General features: G+C 31.7%; 1 protein-coding gene across 1 annotated transcript; it reads right to left on the bottom strand.

Moving 5' to 3' along the window:
- Nucleotides 1-340: 340 nt before the first annotated feature.
- Nucleotides 341-1,972, bottom strand: LOC111380711 (GATA transcription factor 7-like). The gene is made up of 3 exons (XM_023004350.1): nt 1,821-1,972; nt 1,411-1,736; nt 341-1,300 (listed from the first exon to the last, which is right to left on the bottom strand). The coding sequence occupies exons 2-3, from the start codon at nt 1,717-1,719 to the stop codon at nt 605-607; spliced, it is 1,005 nt and encodes a 334-aa protein (XP_022860118.1). The 5' UTR covers nt 1,720-1,736; nt 1,821-1,972; the 3' UTR covers nt 341-604.
- Between the last annotated feature and the right edge of the window lie 10,316 nt (nt 1,973-12,288).

The raw sequence follows: 12,288 nt of genomic DNA, 5'->3' as shown, positions 1-12,288 counted from the left end.
TATAATCACTTTGCAAATTATTTATCTATTGTCTTGTACATTTTTAAGTATTATTACAATAAAAAATAATAGTGCAAAATTCAAAAATAGTGAAAATTTGTATTTATTTATCATTTGAAGGAGATATTTTAATTTTCAAAATCCACAAGAAGTGGGTAAGTGAGACCACACAACTAACGTGGGCTCCAATCCACTTATTGACGTGAAAGTGAAACCAAATGGGCCCAAATCAATTGAGTGCACCAAAACCTTGTGCTACTTTTCACGTTTTCAATGTTAATTATCCACCAAAAACCGCTCGACCGTTTCGAATTCTCCAAAAATTTTAAACAATTAAGAGTAATTAACAGACTCATAATCCAGAATTTAATTAATTAAACCTAATTATAGGACTCTCTTCATTAATTTAAAACTGCAAGTAAATAAATTTAATTTAATTAAAATTAAAACCTAAATTCTTAACCTTCATAATAATTTCCGTTGAAAATCTACGTCCACCACCTACCAGCCTACTGTCCACCACCAAAATTGTAAATTTGAGACGCAGCCGAGCTAGACCAACCGGACCGGTTTCCGAAAACCGGTTCATAATTAATACTAAACCTCAGAAAAACGGATCGACTGGTGTCAGGCCGGCATCGGTCACCTCAACTATCTCCTTCTTCTCCCGCATTTCCAAAACTTTACGGTGACTATTCGAGTGGACATCTTGAGAGAAAGTGGGACTACAAGCCGGTCTGTACTCAGGGAAAAGCCGACCGGACTTGTACCTCACGCCACAAGCGTTGCACAATGTTTTAGGACCTAACGGTCCGGTGCGCCATTGTGGAGTCTTCTGAACTTGACAGTGGGTACACCGACGAAGAGTCTGGGAACCGCCCGAAACTGAACCGTTTTCTGCCTTTGGTTTTCTCTTTTGCTTTTTCGCCGGCGGTTTTTCCAAGTAGGAAAACCTGTCCATGTCATGAACCAGGTTTTTTAATACAACAGGAGACAACGTGGACCCAATTGAAGACGATGTCGTAGAAGACGACTCGGAGGCGCTCAACGACGGCGACGACAAGGACCAAGTCTTCCCATTCGGCCTTTGCCGTTTGCTCCTTGTTTTTACCGGAACCCGCAACGGTAAACACGGAACTCGGATATTCTGAACAGCTGGTCTACTCACCGGCACAATTCGATTCTCCGAAAATTCTCCGGCCTTCTCCATGAAACTTTCGCCGGGAGATATTAATGAAAGCCCAGACGTAGAATCATCCACAAATTGCGAAAGCCACTCGAGATTCTCCAAATCATCAACCTGGAAACAAATTCAAAAGTTGGGTTCTCTTTTCCTTTTTCATTTCTTTTTTCAAAAAAAAAAAAAAAAAGAATTTTTTCTTTGTTCCAAAATTATAATATTTTCGTTACCGGAACGGAAAGTTCACCGGAGGGGACGTTATCAAACTCGTCTGTGCCGGACAAAGTAGAGGAAGAATTCGAATTTCTATACTGCACACCCTTCTCTTGTCCATCTTCATTAAAAAACAACCCCTCTTGAAAATCCTTATCAGAAAAATCAAGATTAAGAAGGTCTTCAACCGGAAAATCATCGCATGCACCGCTGTTAATTCCTGTCAGACACCACCCATCATCGTTGAACAGCACTTGGGAATTAGCTTTCATGGAAGTTTGAGAAAGAAAGCTCGATTTCAACGCTCTTGCTTCAATGCACTCCATAACAAAAAAAATAATTCCTGTAAATTACACAGCAAAATGAATAACAATTAACTAAAAACATTTAAATCCTTTTCATTTATGTAAGAATTTGTGTTAGTTACCTGATGAGAGTGACAAAAAGGATGAAGAAAATGGAGGAAAAAGAGGATAAAAAGAAAGAGGGCACTGAAATGAGCTTGTTCGTGGCGAAACTGATGGTGAGTTAATGGTTTTTGTTTTTCTTTTCAAAGTAGCATTTAATTTTTATGTAAATGCAGGTGTTACGGTGGGGGTGTTACGTATGGTATATTAACTCATTCTGGGAGGCTGTTTGAGACTATTCTTAGGATGCATGGAATGGACAAGGAATAGGTTTGGCATGAAACGGACCGAATCCACAGGAAACAGAGATTTCTGGTTGACATTTGACCACTGCTCAACCAAAAACAAAAATTTGGATGATTCCAATGGATGTTCAAATTTTTGAATAGTTAGGGAAAAAAATTCAAACATGATAGTCGTTTCAATTCTGGTCAATTCTATGATCAATCTCAGGTTGATCTATTTAAGGGAAGTCCAATTCTGTGCAATCCTAATTGTTTAGATAAGTTCAATAACCATAGGACTCATCAAAGCCGAACGGAACTTTCAAATGATTGTATGTAAAACAGATCAACAAAGAGCGCAGTTGAATGGATTTGTTATTTATCCTTGTTTTACATAGAGAATTATTCAATTTTAGATCATAATTATTAATTGAACTTTTAATTAACCAGTCTTATGTTAATAATTTTTTTTTTTTTTTTACTCAAGAAATGAGCATTCAAGTATTTTTCCCTTAGTTCTGAAGATAGGTTTTGTGTCTGTTGTCATTTTAGTTTAAGGGAAGCCAATTCCATGCAATCCTAATTGTTTAGATAGGTTCAAGAAACATAGGACTCATCCAAGCCTATTTTGTATATTCGGGTACCAAACTTTCAAATCGTATATAAAATGTATCAAGGTTAAAGAAAGAGCGTAGTTAAATGGATTTGTTATCTATCATTGTTTTATAAAGGAGAATTATTCAATTTTGGATCATAATTATTATTTGAAATTTTAATTAACTAGTCTTATGATAATAAATTTTTTTGACTCGAGCAATGAACATTCAAGTTTTTCCCCCAATTCTTAAGATAGGTGTTGTCTCTTATCATTTTAGTTCTTATTTCAAACCTAATTTTGCAACTTTTTTTAACAAAGAAGAATAGTATTTTTATTCATTGCAAGATTTATTATTTTTTATTTCTATTCTTTGTTAACACAATTTTCATCGTAAGTAATCCATTTCTTCTTTTTATCTCTTGGAATAATGCTATTTAATATCAATCTAAATCATTTTAAGAACTGACATTTATTTATTTTGATAAATTCCGAATGTATTTTAATTTATTAAACAACCAAAGTGATCCCATGTCGTCTAAATGGGTGTCGAGTAATACTATTGTTTTTCTTAATTAGGTTTACTCATCCTGAAATGGTCCTCATTCTAATAATTGAACTTAAGACTACATTAATAAACAGGAAAGTAAAGCTCATAATGAACGAGTTGTCTTTCATGCTATCGAAAAGCTCTGGCGCTACGATAATTCAAAACGAAAAGTACAACGAAAACCGACCATATTTTTATTTTATTTTTTCACCCTTTTTTTTTTTTTTTTTTTGGAAGCCTCAAACTTTTCATGTGTAATTTCGAAGATTGGACAGGCTTTCCCGGGTTGATTGCTCCGCCGCATTGGTCGTTTGTCAATCTTCCTGCTTTCTCTTTTTAATTTGAGGATACCTCATAAAATTGCTCCCCACGCGAGTTAAGTTTGCACGTGTCTATTTGATGCGGGTACTGTTGCTATTTCGAAGTCTTCTAAAAAACTTGTTTTTCTTCTGTTTTAAATTTATTGAAAACAAAATTATTTTTCAAAAAAATAAATTGTTGACTCTACAATTCTCTTCTAGTGACTTCTTTCTATGCTATTATCTCCAAATTGATCAAAGTGAATAAAATGTTTTTGGCAAAGTATGTTGGAAAATTATGCCGATATTGTGCATATTATATTTATAAAACGAACTTTATACATTTACGAATTCGAATCAAAGTTTCGACTTATCAAATCTGATTCCGAACACATGAATATTGATTCATCCATTCCCATTCTTGAATTTCAACCTTACATGAAATTAAAGAATATTAGTTAATTTCTGAAATCAAATATGATGAAAGAAATTGGAAATAAGGAAAATTAGATGCAAGTGATGCGATTGGCCGAAACAAGTGTTTAACACTCTTTTCTTAAGATGAATTTGTTCCACATCAGTGCTAACGATTTTTCGACGATCATCTCTTAAAATACAACGACCACGTCAAGTTATAGGAACACTCTAAATGATTTCGACCAACGAACTCGAACGAAATTCCCTCTCTACCATAACCATGATTTGGATGCAAAATATAATCACTTCTACAAAGTATTTGATGCAACATGACATGAAATAAATAATATGGAATTTCAAATGAAGGTCCAAGGGGTCCTATATATAGAAGTTGAAAGGATGTGGGTGAAGAGACACAACCCAAATTCAGCATTTTCATGAAAAAGTTGCAATATTTTCATTTCAAGCCTGCATCTTTTCGAAAAATTACAACACTTCATTCTTTCAACTTTGGACCGCAATTTCTCATTCATGCAGAATCGGTTTCGAGATTTCAAATATACTAAGACGATATATTCGACGAATAGAACAAGTTGATCTATTTACTTTTATAATTTGACCATCAGATCAAGTTCGAATATTCGATCGAAATTGACACGAAGTCACACCTTTTCATTTTTCCAGTTTTATACTTAACCAATTTTTGAACAAATTCCAACAAAGTAAATAATACGATCTTTTTATTAGAATCAATACATAATAAAAATTTATGCCGAATATCATAAAACGTTAATGTAATAACCAGTGTATTAAAAAAAAAAAAAGAGGAAAATAGGTGCCCATAAATTAGAGGTGAACGTGGTTCGATTTGGACGGTTTGTGCTATATTTTTAACTCAAATCATTTTATGCAATTTGAAATTTTTTCAAACCAAACCAAACCATTTTATTTTTCGAAACAAACCAAATCAAACCATAATTTGTGGTTTGATTCGATTTTAATCCGCGGATTACCTTTTGACATTATAGTGATGTATTGAACATAAAATAAATATAAGTTTAAATGAAAACTAATAATGTTAAATGTTAAATCACATTCATATTTACTATGATACCCATGAATAAATTATTTTCAAAGTTGGCTGCTAAAAGATGTTAATAGAATAAATATATGTTTTTTTCATTTTTATTTCCCTTTTTTTAATTTGACATTCATATTATCATATAAGGGTTGGTAAATGTAGAGTTACATTCTGTTATTATAGTTTGGTTAAAACTCCTTTCGTTTTATTAGTGAGATGTTAAATAAGGATTGAACAAGATATGTTTCGATATACAAAGATTGATAGAGTTTCAACTTATTGAGAATTGACAAAATTTATCCTCTAACTACTTTATGGAAGTATAATATAGTAGTACTAGTTAGGAAATTTTAACATTTTCACACAATTAGTGCGGTCCATCCTTCATTCTTTTCAAATCACAAATAAGTTTATCCAGAGAAAGTTATGTTCGTGAACTTAGTTGTTGTTTGATCTACATTATTTTCAAAATACATCTCTCCCTCTCTTATTTTCAACTATACATTCTTCAATAAAATAATTTTAAATACAAATTCAAAATATTTCTTTATTTTTTAGTCACACAATCTCCATCATTCTACCATTCAAAAATATTCTTAAAGAAAAATGGGGCTGAAACAGGCTATCAGTTTGAATTATGATGAGTTTTTCATTGGACTTATTATTTTTCAGTTCTAGCGATTGGATTGGATTTCAAATTTTTTTTTTAAGAAAAAAAAAATGACTTGTCACTGTTAAATTGTACCATTTAAGAGTTTTTAAATTTAAAAATTTAGGTAAATTAGTATCATAAAACAAGTAAACTTGATTTAAAGAATAAATGAATGAAAGAGCAGAGTGTAAGAAAATTTCGCATAGTAAACTTTGAACAAGACAATGAATTTGAACTTTACACAATGGGATAGATGTATTAAGGACTATAGTAAAAAAATCCTTAATTTTTAACGAACATTTTCTGAATTAGAGATACTTTAAATAAATTTCTCAATATTTAACAAAATAAACTTAAAAAAGCAAACATAACTTTATAACAAAGAATAATTCTTATTTCAAATTTTATTGCAGTCAAATTAGAGATTTTTAGAGCGTTACCTTCAATGGAAAATAAATAAATTCAATAAAAACACTTAAAGGTGTTCTTGATAATAAATTTCAATTTATTCTATGTTTAATAATAATTTATTGTTAATTGTTCTTCGCGTGAGAGCTTGAGTTTTAGAAGACAGGTTGACTAAACCTGACTGGACCGAAACTGATTTTTTCTCAATTGTTTAAACAGTTGCCTTTTTTTTTTTTTTTAAACTTTCCGTAGCCCTTGTTTGAACCCCCATTTTGGGAGAGAAAATAAATTTTTGAATAATCTATTGATGGAAAATATATGGTTAAAAATAAGACTTTTTTTTTGAATTTGCATATAATATTATTTTATTGAAAAATGTGTAGTTAAAATGATGTTAAAATATTATTTAAAAATATATTTTTTTTAAAGAATGGAACTCAAACAAGGACTTAATTTATTAACTTATTTATGTCCTTGATTGACTACCATAGTTTAAAAAATTAATGTTTTGAATGGTAAAATTTAGAAGAACGAGTGGTCAAAAAGTAGAAAAAGTTTTGAATTTACGTGCAAAATATTTTACTACGCAAATATATAGTTGAAAACAAGTATGTAAAAAAAAATAAAAAAATTCAAATAATGATTGTCAAACGAGGACTATATTTCCACTCATGTATTAATTCGAATTTATTTTGATGACATTAAGAAAAAAATGGGGGAGTAACCTCAAGTGATTGGTTGAGACGAGCCGAGTAACTCGACCGGATTCATTTGACATCCTTGCACGCATTCATATATTGATATTTACTTATATATACATGTATCTGCATATATTTGACTGGCCATTATACCCAATTACAACAAATACACTACTAACCTAGTTGACTACCAAAGAATGGGTTTAATAATAATCGACAAAATGTCAATTAAAAAAAAAAAAAATCGGCACCCCCACTCTCGAAGGCACAAAATATTTTCATAATTCCGTAAACAACTAATTTTTTACTAAGTCTGATGTAAAAATCAAAACATGAATAGTTTATAAAGTCAATCAAGCAATTGTTTAAGATTAGACAAAGCGTTTAACTCCCATATGTGATATGTTCGTTCAACAACCAGGCTGCAATTATTTTTGTCTTGATGTTAACATTTTATACTCTTTACATGGCACGAAAGGTTTCCAACGACCAATTGCTTAGTCACGGATTTAATATAAGCCGTTGTTTGGTGGAGATTTATTTAGAATAAACTTTATGATTTTTTAAATATGAATAGCTGCGTAAAAAATTATTTTATTAAAAAGATATATAATTAGAATTAAGTTTGAGATAAAAATGAATTTTAAAAAATATTGACCAAACAAGGACTCTGACTTTGTTTTCGAATAATGCCATTATTCATAACGGCTTTCTATACGGCTAGTTATGACTAAAACAACATATTTTATTTGTCAGATCGAATAGTTTATCATGTTGTATAATCTTACGTACTAAATGTGCATGCTATAATAAGTAATGAATTCATGAATTTTGACTTGGTCGAAAATTATTCTTTTAATAATTAGTCTTGGCTATCTGACATTTTCAAGGGGCATCCCATTGCCAATGATGGGCTAATCGGGCTAATCCCTACTGATTCAAGTAAACTTTTTTGAACTCATTTGATTTCAATGAGTTGCCTTAGAACGAGGCCAAGGCTAAAATACTCTGTTTAGATCCTGCAAGATACACAGAAAAATAAAATAAAATAATAATAATAACAATAATAATAAATGAATAGTAAAATTGGTACAAGTGACCAACTCTATTTATATCCTAGATAGATTCCACTTGGAAAACGTAGTACCTTCTGTTTTAAGGTTTCGGAGTTCCTGCAAAATATTAAGATTGCTTCTACTCTTTCCTTAGTTTTTGTAGCATTAGGATCATCGTCATTGATCTAAAATTGCCAAAAACAGAAATATATTCAAAGATGAAACCTCATGACATCACAGTGATGGTGTTGCAGAAAAACTTGCTTGTTTTGTTTAGAATGAAGCATCGTACCTTAGATTTTGGCACGCAAGTGAAATCGTGATGTTGGTCTCAGAATTATTATTTCATTCAAAAACGATTGCAGTAAACAATAAAGAATTACAGAAACGTAAAGAACATAAGAATTTTCGCCCCTAAGGGCCCGGATGTTTAGCCAAAAGGCCTACTCACCCATTGAGTATCTACAAAAGTAGATTATGCTCGAATCCACTAAAAATCACAAAGAATCGATACAAAAATGTATGAAGAAACCACAGTTCCTTCAATTTCAATTTTCTTTTGCCTCTCTTTTATACAACATTCAGTTTTCTACAATCTCACATATCGTATACCAAATATAACCCTAACATCACTCAGATTAGAGATTGTTTTCAGAAAGATGCAAGAACAGAAGAGTCCAGAAAACCCTCAGAGAGAAAACGAAGAAAACCCTAGAACCGTTCACTCAGATTAGGGCAAAAATAAAGAGTCAAGAGACTTTAACAGTCCACCAAAATATCAACGATCCAACGATCACAAAGGTGCCAAGTGTAAGGTCCACAACAGTCGCCCTTTATTAAGAAAAACGTGTTTCCAAAAAACATTTTTCATTTCCAACCATTTCAGCTTGTTGGATCAACCAACCCAGCAGGACCCGATATCACTAAATTTGGGCCAGCCAAGAATAGAGAGGTAGCCCACCAACAATCTCTACCTTGCTGATCTATTCTTGGTATTCTTTCGTGGATTCAAGACTTGGTCTATTTTTGTTTCATTTGCTCTATAAAAACTTGTAAAAAGAAAATGAAAAATAGTCAGTTGATTTTCAAAAAACAACAAATAAAATTCAAATATCAAATTGAATTTATTACCTTCAAAGTATGTTCAGAATTTTCAGACAATTTCTGAACTTGTTTAGAGGTAAAACCTTAGTACCAATATCAGAAGGATTAAATTCAGTTGGGATTTTAACCAAGTTAATTAATCACTTTTCAACCGTATTTCTAACAAAATGAAATTTAATATCAACATGCTCAGTCCTATCATGATATACATGATTTTTACTCAAATGAATTGCACTTTGGTTATCAGTACAAATTCTAACCATTTCATTCATGAAACCAATTTCATTTAATAAACCCCTTAACCATAAACCTTATTTAATAGCATCACATGCTGCAATATACTCAGCTTCAGTGGAAGATAGAGCTACAAGTTTTTGTAGTTGGGACTTCCAACTAACACAACAATCACAAAGAGTAAACACATAGGAGGAGGTTGATCTTATTTTATCTAAATCTCCTACAAAGTCAGAATATATATATCCTTTCAGGATAATGTCTTCATTACATCTTTGAAATTTTAATCCTAGTTCAATTGAGCCCTTTAGATATCTTAACATCCATTTGATTGCTAACCAATGTGTCTCACCTGGATTGGCCATGAATCTACTAAGCATGCTTATACCATGAGCTAAGTCAGGTCTTGTACATATCATAAGGTACATACTACAGCCAATAGCATTTGCATAAGGTATTTTACTCATTTTGTCATATTCTTCATCAGTTTTAAATGACTGTTCACTAGAAAGTTTGAAGTGATTTGCAATAGGTAAAGTTACAAGTTTACATTCAGTCATAGCAAACTTCTCAAGTATCTTATTCACATAAGAGTTTTGATTTACATACAGAACACAATTCTTTCTATTTCTATTGATTTTCATGCCTAAAATTCTCTTTGCTTGTCCTAAATCTTTCATTTCAAATTCAGATTTAAGTTTTTCTTTAACAGAAATAATTTCAGATTTATCATGGTAGGCAATAAGTATATCATCAACATATAATAAGAGATAGAGAGAATCAAGTCCTCCTGACCCTTTGAAGAAGAAACAAGAGTCAAAATTACTCTTAAGAAATCCCAAATTTTGAACATAAGAGTAAAATTTCTTATACTATTGTTTTGGTGCCTGTTTCAAACCATAGAGAGATTTTTTTAATAAACAAACCTGATTAGATTTTGACTTTAGTTCAAAACCTTTTGGTTGATTCATATAAATTGTTTCTTCAAGGTCAACATTTAGGAAGGCTGTCTTAACTTCAAGCTGGTCTAATTCCCAGTTGAAGTGGGCTGTTTAGGCAAGTAAAATTCTGATAGAGGTGTATTTAGCAACAAGTGCAAAAATTTCATTATAGTCAATACCCTCTCTTTGTGTAAAGCCTTTTGCCACAAGTCCGGCTTTATATCTAATGCTCCCAAAATTAGGTTCTCCTTCTTTAATTTTATAAACCCATTTGCAGTCAACAACCTTCTGATTTTTGGGCCTATTGACAAGGATCCATGTATTATTTTTAGTTAAAGAGTCCATTTCTTCTTGCATGGCTTTTAGCCAAAGTTTGGTTTCCTCACAATTTGTAGCTTCTTCAAAGGTTGTTGGTTCAGAATTAACATATTCAAGTTTAGTGTAAAATGTTACAAATTCATCTGCATTAATTATTGTAGAAGAGAACCTATTTCTTCTACTTCTATCTCTGGTCAACTGATAATTTTCGAGGGCAGTATTTTGAGATTGATTTTCAGCATCAGATTCATTTTGAGGTTGATCTATATCAGATTGAGTAGACTCCACCTCAATCAAATTATCCGGTTCATCAGAATCATCTTCTAGACTATCCAGGACAGTTTCTTTAACAGAAAAAGTCAAATCTGTATTTTGTGTTGAAGAGTTCTTACAAGGGAATTTACTTTCATCAAAAATCATGTTTCTACTGATGATGACCCTGAACCCACCTTTTTCTCTCCCCCACAATCTATAACCCTTTGTTTCTTCACCATAACCTAGAAAAATACATTTTTGAGATCTAGGTTCAAGTTTGTCTACGTTTTGGTGAGAGTAGGCAGCACGGCCAAAGACCCTTAATTTCAGGTAATCTGGAGAATTTCCAGATCATAAGTGTTCAGGGATTTGAAAATCAATAGCACTTGAAGGTATTCTATTTATCAGATAAGTGACAGTTTTCAGGGCCTCTCCCCAAAAGATCTTTGAAAGACCAGAACTAAGTAACATACACCTAACCTTTTCCAATAAGGTTCTATTCATCCTTTCAGTAATACCATTTTGCTAAGGAGTGTGTGTTACTGTTCTGTGCCTCAAGATTCCATATTCTTTACAAAGAAGATCAAATTCAAAATTACAAAATTCAAGGCCATTATCTGTTCTAAGTGCTTTTACCTTTTTGTTTGTTTGATTTTCTATCATCAGTTTCCATTATTTAAAATTTTGGAAAGTGTCTGATTTATGTTTTAAGAGAAAGGTCCAAATTTTTCTTGAAAAATCATCTACAATTAGCAAATAAAATTTGAACCCACTTAAAGTATTTATAGATGCTGGACCCCATAGGTCAGCATGTAAATACTATAGTATAGAATTTGATTTGTGAATTCCAATTTTAAAAGGCAGTTTATTTTATTTTCCAATAACACAGTCTTCACAGAATTCTAATTTTTTAATATTGTCCTTTCCAAAACATTTTAATTTGTTTAAAATTGTCAATCCCTTTTCACTAATATGGCCAAGTCTCCTGTGTCAAATCAGTGTCTTATTGTCATGTGATTTTACAACTGCAGAGCTATTTCCAACTAATAGTTTAGCCTGCACTGTAAAGATTCCATTAGATTTAAGAGAAGAGATTATCTCTTTACAGTTAAGACTAATTACAATTTGTCCTTTATGAATCCTAATTTCATATTCATCATCCAATTGCCCCAAAGAAATCAAGTTTCTTTGAAGATCAGGCGCATATCTGATCTAAGACAATTCAAGAATATTGTTGTTTTCTAGTAACAACTTAAGGTTTCCAATACCTCTTATTTGACAGGTCATATCATTCCCTATCTGAACTTGACTCCCACTATTCAGGTCAGTAAAATCATTGAACCACTCTTTAACGGGAGACATATGGAATGAACACCCAGAGTCTAGAACTCATTCATTTTGGTTTCTTTTGGTTATGGTAAAAAAAAAAAAACTCCCTGTATATCAGGTTTATTATTGCAGACAACAGCTGCAGACCCATCTATATTTGTTTTACCTTTCATTTAAGATATTTTCTTAAAACAGTCTTTTATGAGATGTCCTGTTTTACCACAGTAATAACATTTTTTGGCTGGTAACTTAGGTTTTGATTGATTTCTGAATTTAGGAAATTGAGGATTTCCCTTCTTATGTGAATTAAAATTACATTGATTATTTT

The sequence above is a fragment of the Olea europaea genome, chromosome 3, assembly GCF_002742605.1.
Source record: "Olea europaea var. sylvestris chromosome 3, O_europaea_v1, whole genome shotgun sequence".
Lineage (NCBI taxonomy): Eukaryota > Viridiplantae > Streptophyta > Magnoliopsida > Lamiales > Oleaceae > Olea > Olea europaea.
Note: the sequence above shows the minus strand (reverse complement) of the source record. Positions and strands in the feature narration are given on the sequence as shown.